We start from the raw sequence: 20,085 nt of genomic DNA on the forward strand, positions 1-20,085 counted from the left end.
TGTAGTCGTAGTGGAAGCATAGTAGGGTCTCGGTGAGAACGTATTGGTCGTAGTGAGGTCGAAATAACGCCACTGTGAGATCATAGCGCAGTCTCTCCGAATAGAATCACGCTTTCGCTACGCACTCGCTTCGATGGTACAGCGACCTTTGGGATCTTATTACAACCTTAGTGCGCTCTCACTACGCTTCTTCTACGACCTGATTTGCCACGACCGCACCACGATTGTTTTGAACATGTTCAAAGTTGATCACGCTCATCACGGTCTTGAAGACCTCACCACGACCGTGATACGACCTTACTGCGATTCACACCATCGTACTACAATCATCAAAATTTCTATTTTTTCACAGATCGTAGTGCGATCATGGTCTAGTGGAACTGCGGTATGAGATCGATCTATGACTTTGAACAGCTGCAAACTAGTGTTGCCTTTTTCAATCTATAAACACTTGGTTCTATGATCTAATGGGTGATTGCAATCCAAAAATTGGCGAACCAATACTTTCAATTGAAACTTTGATAGAAATAAACTTTGTAAAATCATACAACATGTTTTCGGTAAGTATGGAATTGCTGTTTAAAGGAAAGATAATACATTCCAAATGTACAAAGGTGACCCTTCATGTTATATCGAGACATCTCTCTAAGAACTTATCAAGTCTTGTAATTTTGTAAGACATATTAGTTGCATCAGCGGTGTCGGATCAAAATGTGTAAGTCGAAACCAAAACGTTTTAGAGCTTTAAATTTAAAAATTTCTGAAAGGTTGTGCTACAACTTGCTACGGCAATCTAAACCTAGGGTAGAAATACTTTTAAGTTAGTGTTTTGAATAATTAAACATGTTCAACTACCAAAATTATGATCACAACTTTGAATAAGAAAATGATAAACGCCACATTATTTGAAAAGTCGTGACTAAATGTGCTAAGGTAGTAACATCTGATTGAGCCTTAATTGAAAAAAGTAAAAGAAAAAAAACACTGAATTCCAAGGAAAATTGAAATTGGACAGTCCCTTATCAAATGGCCACAATAACTCATACTTATTGACGATTATGGCATAGAGATTTGTGGTATAATTCTCAATAATACATCTATCCATCATAGATACCAGGATTAAAAATTCATATTTACACCAGACGCGCGTTTCGTCTACATAAGACTCAACAGTGAAGCTCGAATCAAAAAATGTTTAAAAGGACATTTAGAGTTAAATGGCACCTATATATCACCATACTGGCTTCAACACACAGCAATAACAATATTTTTATATTTATTTATATTCAAGGTGTGTGGCAGTACGAGGTTTTTGTATTACGATTATGACAGCAAACATCGTTGTTACTTATACCACATCCGAAATCTCCAAAACACTGAACTGTACCTACACTGTTGTCATCTGCTGCGGGACAGGCACCACCCTTGGATAAAGATCCCCATGCTGAAAATATAAAAAAAAAAATACTTGTAAATAAATTAATACTTTTAGCTGTAAATTTGTGTTTAGATTTTGGAGGGCTGCTTGCCTTATAAGTTGGATATAGGTCTTTTGTGTTTTTAAACGTCTTTATATGATTTATTTTGGAGAAAAATATATATGAATAACCTTAATAAAGACTTAGATCAATTATACAAAAACAGCATCTTTGTATATAGACAATAGAAAAAAATCTGTAAAAACTTAAGATCCTAATGATATTAACAAACTGTGGAATGACCTTTCACCTTACGACATATATATTCTTATGCTACAATGTTTCTTTTTTTCATATAATAACTAGTATAAGTGTGTTTTCGTTTCACAGATGATATCGGATATGTTCCGTTTGTCGTCACAACAATACCGTGTACATGTGAAGCAGGATCTTCCTACCCTTTCAGAGCACATGAGATCACCCCCTGTATTTTATTGTGTTCGTATTGCTGTTGTACCCCTTTTAGTGACATTTTTACCTATTGTATAAATAAGAAGATGTGGTATGTTTGTTTTGTTCACACATCGTTGTCAAAATACATAATTTGATGCGACTGTCATACAAGTAAGAGGTTAAACATTGCTAAATCCAGGTTCAATTCACCATTTTCTACAGAAGAAAACGCTTTGCCAAGTGAGGAATATGACATTTATTATCTTTTCGTTTGATGTGTGTTTGAGCTTTTGATTTTGTCATTTGTTTAGGGCCCACCGTCTTGTATTTTCCTAGGAGTTCAGTATCTTTGTGATATCACTTTGTTTTAATATAATTGATACTTACTTGAAGCACAGTAGGTATTTTCAGGACATGGTGGGAATATACACTGTGCTACTCGGATTTCACATACTTGTTCAAACCCACAGTTTCTATCCTGAAGAAAAAATATAATCAAAGTGTGATCTGTATGGTTACCAATAAAAGCTCAGAGATATCAGTAAAGAAATAATATGATAGTACATTGTAACCTTTAAAGAACGGAATAGCAGCGGACATCTCCCGTAAACGACAGCACAGGGCACCACAAACAGTGATGGATTTTAGGACATATATATCTAAAAAAAAACATAAAATTTTATATGGAACGAGATTTAAAAGATCTCCATTATTTTCCAGTACTAGACTAAGTAATTATCCTGACTATAACGGTAATGAAAGGTTGTTTTGAATTAATGCTGTGATGACGTCATAGTAATTTAGACTAACACAATACTTTATCCATGTAGAAGAAAATTCACTCGACAATGCTGACAAATAAAACATATGGAAATCGAAAAGAAAATACGGAATACCACAGTCTAAAAGGCATAACAATAACTAACCGAAATTACAAAAGAAACATCATAACTAAATAAAGGAATGTCGGATGCATAAATACAACAACACGTCTTATAGTTATGCGAATTCTAACTCGGCAAAACAGACGTATTCATAAAAAGGTGTTGTGTGGTACTTAGCAGACAGACGACGTAGATGGTTAACCATTATCTAAGACGTGACAAACCTGTCTTTAGCTAGTTAAGTTAGAAACAGACACGTCGTATATCAACCAATTCGCAATGTTGTCCATAATATTTGCGGAATGTCATCATCGTTCTTCCTCATAACTCTGTTGATACAGTGTCTGCGTAAGGAGCACACTCCACGAGCATGACGTATCAATTAAGATATGTTAACACCATACGACGGAGCAGATGATATGATACTGCAGAGAAATGGAAAATCGGTATATTCTTATATTTCTCTCTATTTGTATCCATATGATGAGTTAAGTCTTTTTTAACTGATAATTATAGTTCGTTGTTATGTTGTACTGTTCCATCACTGTCCGCGGTTAGGGGATGGTTGGGATCCCACCGGCACATTATGTTACATTTGTGATTTTTCCTCCTTTTAGAGCTGACTATGCGATATGGACTTTGCTTGTTTTAGAAGTCCGTACGGTGACTTAATCACAATAAAACCAAATAACTATGTAAACAACGAAACACAAAATTGACTGTATATAGTCTTTAGACAAATTACGGAAACACAAATGAAGGACAACGATACCAAAAAAAAAGAACATAATGCAATAAAACTATGGAGGTATGTATAAATAACTGTGTTAAATGTTTCATTTTTAAAATATTTTTATGACATTTACATTACACATGGTCTGTTGAAGACGCAGGATCTTTGGGTTCTTGTAGTTCCCGAAGTTCCCGAAGTTCCCGAAGTTCCCATAGTTTTTACAGTTTACACCAGCAGAGATAACAAATACAACTGCTAAAATCTGTAACAAAAAGGACTTTATCTATGTAAAGATATCTTGTAGCAGCGTGAAGATATTATGACAAGTAGTTGTACTATAGTCGTCTTAATATCATAATTTCCAGAAAGAAATGCAATGTGTGAGATTACACAATGCACAAGAACCATCATCAAACGACAATTATATATATAAAAATTGATAAAAAGAAATAATCATATATATACAAATAGCATTAAAAGCAGGAGAAGCAGAAAATATAACATCCCCGATAATATTGGCAGTGACAACAATAATATCAACAATATAAATAGTGAAAACAGACTAATAACACATTAACAGGTTAGGCATTAGCAATAGATAGACAAACTAAAACTACAACCGTATGAGTACCGGTAGATAATCAAACAACAACAAACGTAAAAGAAGTTGATAAGCAAACAAAAACACCTACAGAAGCAGAAGTAGCAATCGTCAAACAAACAAAAACAAAAACAGTAAATGTAGTAGCAGTGGACAGACAAACAAAAACAATAACAAAAATCACTGTAATTTAATTCGTTTGAACAAAGAGCATTAGAATATGAAATTAATTGCTGCTTCTAGTATGTACTTTCATTATTTGTCTGCATAGATCTTTTCAGAGTTTCCAATTTTGGCTATTATATTGTGGATTTGTGTATTTCGTTCTTGAATTTATTTGTCCTGTTATCTTGTCATGTAAAGTTATCATTTTAGTTGTAAAAACTGCATTTATTTGGCATTATTTTACAGGATTTATACCCTGCACATGGCCTTTTTTATATTCTCGATGTACAGATTCCTATAGTTGCTACATTTTACATCAACAGAGATAATTACGAATACAACTGCTGAAATCTGAAATAAAAAAGTCGAAGAATGAGTTTATGTCAAGATACAGTGTTAGCCATGGGAAAGTTTGATGACGACTAGTAATACTAGTACAGTCGTAAAATCATAATTTTAAGAAAGAAAATCAATGTGTGTGACTGGACAATGGATAAGAACCAAAAATCGACTGTCAATGATATACAGTTATCAATAAAAAAAAAAAAATCTTCCATGTCGGAAGAAAAAACCCAACAACACCAGTTTAAGTAATAACAGAAAAATGATAACAAACGTATAAGGGGTAGCAGTAAACAAACGAAATAACCTACAACATATAGGTTATGATACTGTATAAACTATAATAAAAATAAATCTGATAATAATAATATTATTATAGACCTACCAGTATTTTCATTTCTATTCCTTGTATTCATGAGTTGTAAAAATTACCTATACGAAGTTATGGTTTGTATTTATAATAGATGACAGCTGGAAAAAAAGACGTAAAACAATGGAAATAAAGTAATTTATCACCTGATTATAAATCAATTATGCAACATTATACACGATAAAAATATTAACTAAAATGTAACTTTTGAAGATAATGTCTTTTGATCCCGCTATTTAGGGGTTATAAACACTAAGAATAATTTATTTACTATATAAATATTGCTTTCGGCCAAGAGGATTTTTGGGATTGTAATAAATTTGAACTATAAAAGAAAACGACAAGAGTTATGTATGTCAACAAAATGTCAGCCGTACTCTTACTCTTAGAAATGACTGAACTCTATCGATTAAATGTTGTGTCGTCATTCTCCTCTTATATTTAATGCCTTTCCCTCGGTTTGGGTTTGTGACCCGGATTTGTTTTTCTTTTGCTATCGATTTGTGAGTTTTGAACATCAGTATACTACGTTTGCTTTTATTTAGGTATTTTTGTAATTTAACTTTTTTCTTCAATATTTTCTAGCACAGACGATGTGGAAAATTAAATTGTTGATCGTGAAATTGGGTAAAAATCTAATTTGGCTATATAATTAGAAAGATCTGTTAACATATTATATCAAATAATTATCACATATATTGACGGAGAAGTGTACAAAATCTCAAATGACTCTCTTATACATCATTATTTTAATCAAGTAATTTCTCCGCAAATCTAATTAACAGATTAGTCGAAGTTTTTTCAATAGTGCTGTTTGATTCAGGCTTGTTAACTCGATGATTATCAAAAATTCATTCAATAATTCATTTTCCATGTTGTCGGCGAGAGAAAACGACTCAAATTACTTCATTAAAAATGATGTATAAGAGAGTCATTTGAATTTTTGTACACTTCTCCGTCAAAATATGTGATAATTATTTGATATAATATGTTAACAGATCTTTCTAATTATATAGCCAAATTAGATTTTTTACCCAATTTCACGATCAACAATTTAATTTTCCACATCGTCTGTGCTAGAAAATATTGAGGAAAAAAGTTTATCTACAATACATCATACATGTATATTCTTGAAGACCATCATATATTATTTGCGAAGTTGACACTGAATATTTATTAATACAGACTTCGTATCTTCTATTACAAAATAACGTTGAAAGAGTCCATACTTTTGTTAATGGACCATCTGAAGCCAGCATACGGAAATTGTTCTTGCCGTGTTGAAGTTATAATGGTGGCCTTGTGCAACTTTATGATCTTGGGCGGGCAGGTAATGCTGGCATATTCATACTACAGATTGACATTTGGCAATATTGTGCACGGTTTGCATATAAATTATAATGTAAGTTTGAAGTAAATATTCATTGTTACGCCTATGACCATGATAGAGAATTTGTTTCTCCTATGAACAATGCCGTCGACTAAGATGATTGCTGAACGACAAGAAAAAGGAATGTTAACTAATGCTAGATATACTAATAGAATTTATCTGTTTACTTTCAGAAAATTAGATTAAAATAGATATGAAAAAGACTCTTTTTTATCTGTATTTGGAATTCAAATAAATATTTTTTTAAACGAAACGATTGAATGTTAAGTGATGGACTTGAATTGTATTGATGAAAAAGACATGACAGAACCATACTTGTACGGTCGTGGTACTAACGTATGCACTCACACCATTTGAGTCGTTTTCTCTCGCCGACAAGGTGGAAAATGAATTATTGAATGAACTTTTGATAATCATCGAGTTAACAAGCCTGGATCAAATAGCACTAATGAAAAAACTTCGACTAATCTGTTAATAAGATTTGCGTAGAAATTACTTGATTAAAATAATGATGTATAAGAGAGTCATTTGAGTTTTTGTACACTTCTCCGTCAAAATATGTGATAATTGTTTGATTTAATATGTTTCTGTATTAGCTAAGAGCTATATATATATATATGTCTGTGCAACATCCTATTTGAGTAAAGTCCATATTTAGCGAACCCGGTGCATTACGAGCTATCACATATAAATTAGGAAAGCGTAAAACTTTAATTCGTTAAAATGTGAAGGATACATACTAAATGATTTTGGATTTCTATTATCTAAAGTCAGTGCTCTTCTACTTCGTACTTTATTTGGCGTTTTTGAACTTTGTTGGATTCGAGCGTCATTGATGAGTCTTTTGTAAACTAAACGCTCGTCTGATGTAATTACAAAGTTAAATCCTGGTATCTATGATGAGTTTATGCACTTCAACATTATATGCATGATATTTTCTCTGTTCAATCAATTATCATGTTCAAATACTCCAACTAAACCGCATATCTTATATGATCGCTTTTAAAGTATTGGGTTTTATTCTGCCAAGAATTGATATGTTTCATAACACTTTGGTATTTACACTCTATGTCAATTAAGAATTTCCATGTCATGAGTTCATGATCAGTATGTAAAATAGAAAACATGGAGCTTGTAATGTTGAAGTTGGCATCCTCCCTTCGTTAATTTTACGGACGCCATCACGAGGTGGTTGAACTTTATGGAATAACCGTTTCACCGATAATATGGGATATGTTCCTTGTGTCGTAACTACAATACCCTTCCCTTTTCACACATGCACCTTCCGAATTAGACAATTTAACGAATTAATAATAACATAGGTAACACGTTGTCAGTTATTTTCAATCTATGAGTTTGACTTTCCCTCTTGTATCTTTCGTCCCTTCTTTTTAAGATTCACACGCAAAAGTAGACGTGCTTGTCGATTTGATATCGGCGGAATAGATAAATCGAGTGGTTCTACAAATCTTTGTGATATTTCCATTCCAAACAGAATTTACGTGACTTTGACATTCTTAGGATTCTTTAATAAACCGTCAAAATGGTGAACATTTTATAAAACATTAAAAATGGAAGCTTGGAACTGTAATAGTATTGTATTCGTGTTTACATATATCCTTCTGAGCTGAGTGTCTTTGGATTTTAAATGAAACCTTGATCACTGTATATGCTTTAACCATGATAACTGTGTATGTTTTGGATTTATAATGAAACCATGATAATTGTGTATGCTTTGGATTTATAATGAAACCATAACTGTGTATGCTTTGGATTTATAATGAAACCATAACTGTGTATGCTTTGGATTTATAATGAAACCATGATAACTATGAATGCTTTGGATTTATAATGAAACCATGATAACTGTGTATGCTTTGGATTTATAATGAAACCATGATAACTGTGTATTCTTTGGATTTATAATGAAACCATGAGAAGTGTCATAGGGAAGCTATTAAACCAAGAGTTCCAAATGGTGAAGTTGAAATCATCTCTTCGTAAATTTTACGGACGCCATCAAGAGCTGGTTGACTGTTATGGACTTAACATTTTACAGATTATACCGGAAATGTTCCTTATGTCGTAACTAACATCCCCTTCCCTTTTCACGAATTTGATCTACCGAATTAAACTATTTAGTTAGTATTACCATGAGCAGCACCACGAAGAGTGACACATGTGGAGCAGGATCTGCTTACCCTTCCAGAGCACCTGCGATAACCCCTTGTTTTGGAAGGGTTCATGTTGCTTAGTCTTAAGTTTTCTATGTTATGTCTGGTGTACTATTATGTTCGATTTATAAGTTTGACTGTTCCTCTGGTATCTATCGCCCCATTTATATCTTATTATTGACAACATCTTGAAGCATTTAAGATGATTGATGTGAATAAAATAACCAATGCAAAATGCATCGATGAGCACAACACTGAATCACTCATCTTAAATTAATGGATCTCATTTTTTATATCATAGAACATTTAGCTGTTAACCTCTGTAATGAACAGCGACAGAATTATCGAAATTGAAGTTAGCTCTCTGAACAGTGAAATCATCATTAGTCCTCTTTATATATGTTTCAGACCATAGGAGTATATGGACCGTAACCGTACGGTCAACACCGTATACGTATACTCGTACGGTCCGACCATACGCGTACGGTCCAGTACGAACTGACCATACATGATATTGGATCATATGGGTTACATTTAAACGAACATTAATCACAATCTTTAATTTAGTTTTAAAATTGTTATTATTACATTTAAATTAATAAAATGAACAAACGAACAATTGAATTTAAATATTTTTTTAATTGTGAATCTGACGGCGGAAGACATTTTAGCGCATTAATAGGACATTTGTGCGAAAACATTGGACGTTTTTGCGCCAATGTAGAACTCATTTTAGCGCCTGATTTTTAACCAATTCAGCGAAAAATTCAAATTGTCAAATCTCATTTCAGCGAAATATCTTAACCCTTTATAATAAATAATAAATTAAAAAAAAACTTTAATAGACTCAAAACAGCACAATATAAAACACATGTTTTCCGTTAAAATACAGCACTAAATGTCTAAATCATTTAATCAAATGTTAAAAGTTCGTTCTAGCCTGGATTTTATGTCCTAGAGAACGCAATGGGTTTTGGATACCCTCTGTTCAATATTGTTAAATTTCATTAAGAACTGTTCTTTCTCTTTATCTTAGTCATAGAACGACTATGGACCATTATTTGTTCCCTTTAAAATACAATTAACTTCTGCCCAAAGCTGCCCAAAGTATCATTCAACCAGGTAAGTTTTCGCTAAAATAGGCGATTGAAAATACAGGTGCACGGATTAGTCGGGCGCTAAAATGGGCTCTAATGTTGGCGCTAATATGTCCTCTTGTAGTTGAATTTGCATTTGAATGTTTTTTTAAAGTTGATAAAATTTCTAAAACAATTATCCTCCCGCATTTTACTTACTTCAGATATCGTCAATTTCAGTGATCATAATTCAATTAATGTATTGCTGATCGACATGCCTAATACAAGAGATTAACAGATTTAATAAGGTAGGAATTTTTTAAATAGTTAAAACATATTTTATTTCAATTCACTTTTTTATATTAATTTCAGAGTAAAGTTATGTTGATCTGTTATATGCATTTGTATCTAATAAACGTGACTATCTTCTTGATATTAGTCAGACCGTACGCGTACGGTCCGACCGCATGTGTATTTTGAAGAAGTACGCATACGGTCAAGACCGTACGCGTATGGTCCAAATGCTCATACGGTTTACAACATATATGTTGTACCTACAGGAACTCAACAGTACGAGTTCCTCCGTGACAAAGAGGATATGTTGTTTGATCTGTTTTCAATCTATAAACATTTGGTTCTGAGGATTGCAATTCTATTATCGGCGGATCGAGACTTCGAATCAAAAGTAATAATAGATGTAGACTTTGTAAAAAATATGTTCTAAATACTGCTACAGCAATCTATACCTTGGGTAGAAAATCTTAGTGTTCAGAAAAAATCAGCATGTTATATTATCATCCGGATGACAAGTACCTTGAATAGCAGATTGAAAACGGCTCATAATTTAAAAATCTGTGATCAAATTTGCTTCTAGAGAAAGCTAGCTAAATAAGGTAGCTACTAACAGCAGTTGGTTGGATACTGGGGCTCAAATAAATTTTACAATATTCAAACTTTGCTTCATAATTAAACACATTCTTAAGATGAATTTTCTACTTTCGACGCCAAGAATAAGACTGTTATATCTTTGCCACTTTCAGGATCTATCGAATATCATGGATCTCTCTTAAAATTAAACGACGGAGGAGGCTCTCACCAGGACAAAACTCCGAGTGTAGTTATAAAAAGTATTTTCATATAAGTATTTATAATTATCAAAAAATAAGATGTGGAAAATTTCCTAACGAGACATATATCAATTAGAGATAGAATAACGTAGATAGTATCAACTATAAGTTACCGTATGGCCTTCAACAATGAAAATTAACAGTATTGTTATATTTATTTACATTTAAAGTGTAGTCTGTACAAGTTTTTATATTTATTTCCAATTATAGTGTATGGCAGTACGAGGTTTTTATATTTATTTAATGTAAGGTGTGTGGCAGTACGAGGTTTTTATATTTATTTGTATTCAAGGTGAGTGACAGTACGAGTTTTTTTATTTATTCATATTCAAGGTGTGTGACAGTACGAGGTTTTTTATTTATTTATATTTTAGGTGTGTGGCAGTACGAAGTGTTCGTATTACGATTATGACAGCAAACATCGTTGTTACTTAAATCACATCCGAAATCTCCAAAGCACTGAACTCTACCGGCACTTTTGTCGTCTGCTGTTGGACAGGCGCCACCCTTGGACGAAGATCCCCATGCTGGAAATATTAAAAAAGACTTGTAAAGAAATTAATACTTGAAGCTGTAAATTTGTATGTGGATAGGGGAGGGTTGCTCGCCTTATAAGTTGAAAATGGATCTTTTATGGTTTTAACGGTTTTTTTATGATTATTTTTGAGAATATGAAACATAAGGTAATTTAGACAAAAACAGCATCGTTTGTATGTAGACAATAAGAAACAAATATGTAAAAATTAAAATCTTAAAAATATTCACAAACTATTGAATGACCTTATGATATGTATATTCTTAAACTACAATGTTTCTTTTATCAAATAATAACTAGTATAGGTGTGTTTTCGTTTCTCAGAAGATAGCGGATATTTTCCTTACAGCGTAACTACAATCCCGTTCCCTTTTCACGAATGTGATTTACCGATTCAAACTGTTTACCTGTTTTTTAATAACATGATCAACACGACGTTTGCCAAATATGACGCAGGATCTGTTTACTCTTCTTGAGCACATGACATCACCTCCAGTTTTTGATTTTGTTCGTGTTTCTGTTGTACCCCTATTTGGGGCATTTTTACCTGATGTGTTTGTTTTGTTCACACATCGTTTTCGATATAATTGAATTTGGAATTTGATGCGACTGTCATGGACGTGACAGGTTTAGCTAGCTATAAAACCAGGTTCAATCCACCATTTTCTACATAAGAAAATCCATGTACCAAGTCAGGAATATGAAAGTTGTTATCAATTCATACGATTTGTTTGAACTTTTGATTTTGCCATTTGATTAGGGACTTTCCGTTTTGAATTTTGCTAGGAGTTCAGTATTTTGTTATTACATGGCATTTTTCATATCGCATGTATTATCAGCACTAGGTTTAATATCAGCCCAAAAGCCGCATGGCTCGAGGGCTGATATTGACTGAGGGTTGATAATACATGTAATATGAAAAATGACATGTTATGATCTTTTAAGCATATGCTTCAACCGTAAAGAAAAATAACAGATTAATGTATTGATCCTTTTACGTGGTTCCCGAACTTTAAAGAGTAATAACGTTCACGAACGTCGGACCTAACATTTGATACATTCAATATGAACTTTTTCTATCATATGCCTCAACAGAGAGTGAAAAAAACCAACAGTTTAATATAAACGAATCGACAAAAAAAATAATTCAACAATATACATAATTATGAACATTGTTTGGAAAAGTCAATTTTCTACTATTATGTTTCAGTAAAAAATAAAAAATGCATTTATTTAATAATTTGTTTGTTTTTTAACTATTTTTATTATTTTACACGATATACTTTCCATTATAATTGTTTTGTACACTACTTTGTAATGTTTTTTCACTGAAAACGTAGCGTTGAAGTGTATTTTCCGGAATTGGCCGAGTATCACCGGAATGCCATGTGATAACGTTACGGAAAGGCATGTGCTAACAATCGAAGCATGTGATAAACTTTTCATATCAGCCCGCTAAGCACCAATTCGAAAAATATGAAATGTACGTCAATTTAATGCTATTATCATACGGTAAAATTTATATGTTATTTAGCCTAAGTGTATGATGATAATTTTTATTTATATAGTTGATACTTACTATTGACACAGTAGGTTATGTCATGACATGGTGGGATCAAACACTGTGCTACTTTGATTTCACATACTTGTTCAAATATACAGTGTTTACTGGTATCCTGAAGAAATAATAGTCCAAGTATGATGTAAATGATTACAAATGAAAGCTCCTTAATGATCTTAGTACATTGATAGACTGAATAGATATAGGAAGATGTGGTGTGAGTGCCAATGAGACAACTCTCCATCCAAACAACAATTTAAAAAGTAAACCATTATAGGTTAAAGTACGGCCTTCAACACGGAGCCTTGGCTCACACCGAACAACAAGCTATAAAGGACCCCAAAATTACTAGTGTAAAACCATTCAAACAGGAAAACCAACGGTCTAATCTTTATAAACAAAACGAGAAACGAGAAACACGTATATATTACATAAACAAACGACAACTACTGTACATCAGATTCCTGACTTAGGACAGGTGCAAACATTTGCAGCGGGATTAAACGTTTTAATGGATCCAAACCTTCTCCCTTTTTCTGAAACAATAGCATAACATCACAACATAGAAAAACATACGATAAAATATCAATTGGCAGACTTAACTCAATCAAAAAACGTATGATTACACAATGAACGAATAAATTTGATCTGCGATATCTGAATACAAATGCACAGTTAATTAAATATTAGAGACAAACATTCATGACCAAAAAGCTAACAAACAAATTCAAACACACTGAGAAATATTTAACCAATCAATGTTCACTTTAGAAAAAAACGTTTTTTTATAATCTTGAAGTTTATACAAATGTTGTAAGAATAAGAGAAAAATTGAAGATATTACAAATAATCAAAGCTGGTGTACAGACAAGATCCATATAAAATAAAAAATAACAAAAAAGCATTATAAACAGTATCAACAGGTCGAATTAACAAGAAAATACGATTTGAGAGTACTCGCAGTTACTGACAGCTAGTAAATAGAATGTATAAGCATTTTGAATGTATTTTAGGTTACTAGTACATGCCGTTTTATTAACGATCAAGGTGACCTCCCACGATTTCGTCGGAAATAAAACAAAATGTGGTCATAAACACTATGTGTGAACTATTTGTGATTGTGTATTTATATTAATCTTTTGAAAAGAGTAGCGAACCAATGAATTCCATTTGAGCTCATTGATATTGCGAAACTGCTAACATTTCGTATCACGGTGTTATAAAGTGTTTAAGCAATCCATTCGAACTTTCGAACCACTGATATGTTCCAAATGTCGTAACTCAATTCACTCCTCTTTTTCGCGATTGTGATATTACCCAATTTGTGTTTACCACTCGCATCATGACGGATGCCACATGTGGAGAAGAATCTGCTATACCTCCGAAGCAACTGAGTTCCTCATTTATTTGTCGAGTTTATGTCGCTAATCATTGAGGTATCTATGTTTGAGGAATGTTTAGTCTTTTGTATTTTCATTCTTTGTCATGGCGTTGTCATTTGTTTCCCTTCATTTTAAAAGTTTGAAAGTCTTTTTATATGTTTTGCCTCTGTCTCCACATTTCCATAAAATATTCGAAATTGCCACATTTTGCCTACCATATAAATTGATCTATTGTTACTTATGATATGAAAATTAGATGCAGGGAAACCCCAGTGAACAAAATGAATTATCACAAAGAGAGATGTAGGATACACTTCAATGCGATATTAACCAAATCATAAAAACAAGTTTTAGAAATAACAAATAGACATATAGAGAGCATATTCAACTACTGACAAATTCCATTAAATATGTCAAGCTTAAAATCACCCTTAATTAAAAATTTACTTATTCTAACAAACACTATCAAATATCTTCCTTCAGCACCACCCTTATTTTAAAAACTGAAATATAAAGAAAACCACAGATTTAACAGAAGGACGATAGATACCAGAGGGACAGTCAAATGGGATCCGAAATTGCGAAGTGATCCGAATCCCGAGGAGATATTTATGAAAAGTTCGAAACAGTGGATAAGTAAATAATTTATCTGATAATCAAACTTATCATTAATTGCTCTTCGAGATTTTCGTGGATTTAGAATTGAAATTGCCAGAAATGTTCAAAAGTGTCAGGACTATAGACTAGTTTTGTTTTCTGACTACATTGATTATTATTCATACGTTTGCAAAATCTAAATATACCGGTGTGAACTATACCTTGCACATGGTCTGTTGAAGACGCATGATCTCTGGATTTCTGTAATTGCTACAGTTAACACCATCATAGATAACGAATAAAACTGCTAAAATCTGAAACGAAAAGACGCAGAATTTGCATATGTCAGGATACAATGTTTCAGAAGGAAGTTTTTGTTGTTGTACTATGTTTATGTAATTTATACGTGTTTCTCGTTTTTCGTTTTGTTTATATAGATTAGACCGTTGGTTTTCCCGTTTGAATGGTTTTACACTAGTAATTTTGGGGCCCTGTATAGCTTGTTGTTCAGTGTGAGCCAAGGCTCCGTGTTGAAGGCCGTATTTTAACCTATAATGGTTTACTTTTTAAATTGTTATTTGGATGGAGAGTTGTCTCATTGGCACTCACACCACATCTTCCTATATCTATATACTCGTATGACTATAATTTCGTGACTAGTGCTTGATGTATGAGACTGGATAAAGAACAAATCAAACTCAAATGACAACAATATAAAATAAATCAAATGATAATAATATATATAAACTCAAATGACAATGAAATATAGAATTTAATTATAATATAATCATATTTAGAAATAACATGAAAAGCATGAGACACAGAAAGAACCATAACATTAATACTGACAACCACAGAATCAACACAGTATCAGTACTAGAAGTATATATACAAACAAACATATTGCAGGATAAGAAGCAGTAGACTGCAAAACGAACACAGCGAAATTATAAGAAGCAGATAAACAAAACGATAACAATAAAAGCAATAACAGTAGACAGATAAACAATACAACATCAATAACAATGTGGTCTTTTGGTCTCTTATGGAGAGTTCTCACAATCATACCACATCTTCTTTTTAATATAGTATTAGAAGCTGTAGATAGACCAAAAAAAGAAAAATAACAACGGTATAAGCAGCAATAATCAGACAAACATAATAACGGTTGGATTATTGTATAAAGAAGGTTGAACAAGTAAGCTAAAAAAAGGTTTGTCATTATAGGCCTATCCGCACTTTCATTTCTATTCTTGTGTACTTCAATAGAAAACCGATTTTTACTATATTTTGTTTGTATTTATAATAGGTGACTGTTTTTTGTGGGTAAATAACAAAAAATGCAATCTTGTTATCTATTAGGTGATTATAAAAAAAAATTGTTACTGTAACATTCTATATGGGTTGCATGTAAACAAAGAAAATATTTATTGATCAGGCAAGAATGAAGAATTTGCTTTCTTTATGAATATTGTTATTTACTAAAAGAATTATCGAATTGTATATAAAAAAAAATGTAAATTAAGACAACAAATTCAAATTCAAATTCAAATATATTTTATTGCTAATCAAAGCGCCCACAAGGAGCAGAACAATCAACATTAATTACATACAAATGATTACAAGTAATTCAATATGATTAAGACACAATGTTATAAAAGAAAAATAAACCAAAAAAAATATCTATCAACACAAATACAAGAATACAACAAGCACAGTGTTTAACAATATAAAGGGGGGAGGGGGGTCACTGGGCATTTCTATATCTATATATTATTTAAGGAAACTTTTCTAAATGAGGATAAATTTTGCAATAATTCTCCGAGTTTCTGGAGTATGAAAGTATCTTCAGAGGACATTAGCCAAATAAATTGTGATTTAATATCTAAACCACTAAAATTTTTAAACCGTTGTTTTATTTCATTTAAAAAATTGAAACGAATATTTGAAAGTTTGTGGCACTGAAGAAGAAAATGAATTTCATCCTCAACCTCAGTACCACACAATTTACAGACACTGTCAGATTTTTGTACCTTCCCCTCTCAATCTCTAAATCGTGAGCACTGTTACGGAATTTTGTTAAATGATGTCTTTATCTAAAAATTTCCTGCAAAAGGTAATTTTCTAAGCAAAATCTGCTTTTAAAAAGTCTATAAGTTCTGAGCTTGTTACCATATAGTTTATTGCCTCTGAAATCATTATTAAGCTCAGTTTGCCATATTAAATCATATTTTGATTGCATCTTTTTATATAAATAGTTTTTTAACTTAGTCTTTAAATTAAGTGCATAATTTTCATTGATGCTAAAGTATTTAAATAAAGTTTGAATACTGGTATACCAGCTCTTTTTCTGCTCATCATGTAGAGATTTTGAGAGGTTGAAAGCCTCTTTTAATAATAAGTCATCAGATTTTTACAGAATATCGTAATTTCAGATTAACTTTACCCTGAATAACTCATTCGCACAGTGTTTTGCAAAATCGCCTTTCTAATAGGATATTTATATATTTAGATCTGTATTCGAAGTGAAGAGCAACATATTTATCGGTATTAAAGCTACAATACCTAACAGTGAACATATTCTGTATTTTCTTTATACTGACTGTACCTTGCAGGAACTCGACCGTATCAGTATATCCGAGACAAAGAGGATATGATGTGTAAGCTGTTGTACATCTATGAACATTTGGTTCTGTGATTTTCACCCCCTGTTTTGGGTGAGGTTCGTTTTGCTTAGTCTTTAGTTTTCAATATTGTGTCTTGTGTGTTATTATGTGTCTGTTTGTATTTTTCTTGTTTAGCCATGGCGCTGTCATTTTATTTTCGATCTATGAGTTTGACTGTCCCTCTGGTAATTTTCGCCCTTCTTTTTAACGATGGCCTGTTACTCCAAAATTGGCAGACCGAGACTTTGAATTAAATTTTGAAAATGTAGATGTCAAATTACAATCTGTGTTCAGTTAATAAGGCAATCGTTTTGTAAAGGACCAGTATCACGTTCGAATCTTGCAAAGGTGGTCCTATATCGACAACATCTTAATAAAAACACATCAAAGACTTAATTCTGTACATAAAATTTAGCAGTGGTGTCGAATTATTATACATAGCCGGTGCTACTGAAATCTACATGGGGTAGAGACCTTTTTGTTTCAATGATATTACATGTCAGCACACAATTGTAAAATAACGAGTTGGTGATATTCTTGTGATCAAAGCGTGAATAATAGTACACATGCAAAAATTCATAATACAAATTAAAGGTTTAGCTAGCTATAAAATCAGGTCAATCCACAATTTTCTACATAAGAAAATGCCTGTACCAAGGCAGGAACATGACAGTTGTTATCCATTCGCTTGATGTGTTTTAATTTTGCCATTTGATAACGGACTTTTCCTTTTAAATTTTCCTACGATTTAAGTTCTTTTCAAATCTTTTAATTTTATATTGTTGTGCGCAAGTGAAATATGAGGAAATGTATACTGACCCTCAAAGTATCAATAATGTAAGCCTTTCTCATTTCCAAGCTGTTTTCTCTCTGTAAACAGATTTCAACCCGAATCGTGACACTGACATTACACAAAAACTGTTATCTATTTACAAACATGTAAACCGTGATCAGATCGACATTTATCAGATGTGAATGAAATATATTCCAATTTAACGAACAACAACGCTTTTATTGTTTGCTGTGCGGTATGATTTTTTTCTCATTTTTAACGGTCGTCAGTTGGCCTTGATTTGCTTATATTGACGCCATTTAATCTCTGATAGATAATTATCGCAATGAATATAATACCACGTTTCTTTGTGTTATGCATGTATTGTAGGCAGTTTAGGGTGAGGTTGCTTTATATGCACCAGTCCTGAGCCTGTTGTTCATTGGTTGTCGTTTGTTGGTTTGAATCATACATTTTTTCTCCTTTCTCGTTTTTTATATAGTTATTAAAGGTACCAGGATTATAATTTAGTACGCCAGACGCGCGTTTCGTCTACATAAGACTCATCATTGACGCTTAAATCAAAATATTTAGATTAGACAATTGGTTTTCCTCTTTGAAATGATTTACATTACTCAATTTTTACCTTTTATTGTTTGCTGTTCGGTAAATACAATACTCAGCATTTTGAGGCAATGCTTTGACTTATGATTGTTAAATTTTATATCTTGTGGATGAATAGTCGTCTAGTTGGCACTCAAAACGCATCTTCTTACTGTCGGATTTGAACACTTATACTTTTTCAAGGCTTCAGACATTAGAATGTTTCTTTTTGCAACATTATTGCAATAATAGCGAATAAAAAATCTGTCACAATTATTATAATAATAAAAAAAACAATCGTAAGAATTTTTCTAACAACGATAAGAATGGAAAGCAACTATCATATTCCTGTTTTGGAACAGGTATTTTTCTACATTGGTGGTTTTAACCTGATTATATCTCTAGCTACACCTGCAACTTGTTCAAATGCAGGTTGAAAGGCACAACATTCCCCTTTACCTGGGACAGTGGTGTAACAGAATAGCATAAAAACACACTATAAATTCAGTTTGAAAGGTCGCAACTCACAAGATCGAAACAAAAAAATATCCTACAAAACACAGACCGGATCTGGTAGGGTATATATCCATCACAAAAAAAAAAGAAGTGCAGATTTGAGACTACTAACAGTTTCTGGTAGCTAGTTTAAAGCCAATAATCATATACTTAAATCTAAAATATCAAGAAGTACAGCTACATGGGATTAGATATAGGAAGATGTGGTGTGAGTGCCAATGAGACAACTCTCCATCCAAATAACAATTTAAAAAGTAAACCATTATAGGTAAAAGTACGGCCTTCAACACGGAGCCTTGGCTCACACCGAACAACAAGCTATAAAGGGCCCCAAAATTACTAGTGTAAAACCATTCAAACGGGAAAACCAACGGTCTAATCTGTATAAACAAAACGAGAAACGAGAAACACGTATATATTACATAAAAAAACGACAACTACTGTAAACAACCAATAACTGAAATATATAAGGGCATACACTACAAGCACGGAGACACATTCTACTGCATCCACAGTTTGAAGACGTCATTGACAAGCAGAGAAAAAAATATTTATTTTCATAGATAATGATAATAAACATATTGAACGTTCCAGGGTATCAAAAAAAGGAACAGCATGCGCATATCTATGCTATCAACTTTTCAAAAAAAAAGTAACAAAACTTCACTGAAAATTGTAATACACTCCATTTAAACCATACATTGTCTCATTGACAATCTT

The 20,085-nt window shown here is 32.4% G+C and overlaps 1 protein-coding gene across 1 annotated transcript; it reads right to left on the reverse strand.

The window, feature by feature from the left end:
• Positions 1 to 11,071: 11,071 nt before the first annotated feature.
• LOC134705449 (uncharacterized) lies at positions 11,072 to 18,483 on the reverse strand. The gene is made up of 4 exons (XM_063564176.1): positions 18,294 to 18,483; positions 15,030 to 15,122; positions 12,848 to 12,944; positions 11,072 to 11,260 (listed from the first exon to the last, which is right to left on the reverse strand). The coding sequence occupies exons 1-4, from the start codon at positions 18,324 to 18,326 to the stop codon at positions 11,097 to 11,099; spliced, it is 387 nt and encodes a 128-aa protein (XP_063420246.1). The 5' UTR covers positions 18,327 to 18,483; the 3' UTR covers positions 11,072 to 11,096.
• Positions 18,484 to 20,085: the final 1,602 nt, after the last annotated feature.

This window comes from Mytilus trossulus, chromosome 2 (genome assembly GCF_036588685.1).
Source record: "Mytilus trossulus isolate FHL-02 chromosome 2, PNRI_Mtr1.1.1.hap1, whole genome shotgun sequence".
In the NCBI taxonomy this organism is placed as follows: Eukaryota; Metazoa; Mollusca; class Bivalvia; order Mytilida; family Mytilidae; genus Mytilus; species Mytilus trossulus.

What these genes read in the sequence shown, in the direction of transcription:
- LOC134705449 (XM_063564176.1), bottom strand. Translation starts at nt 18,326, where the DNA reads ATGAGAAAGGCTTACATTATTGATACTTTGAGG. An exon ending in ACATTATTGATACTTTGAGG is followed by an intron (nt 15,123 to 18,293) that starts GTCAGTATACAT and finishes TTTTCGTTTCAG; the next exon opens with ATTTTAGCAGTTTTATTCGT. An exon ending in CATAACCTACTGTGTCAATA is followed by an intron (nt 11,261 to 12,847) that starts GTAAGTATCAAC and finishes TAATATTTCCAG; the next exon opens with CATGGGGATCTTCGTCCAAG.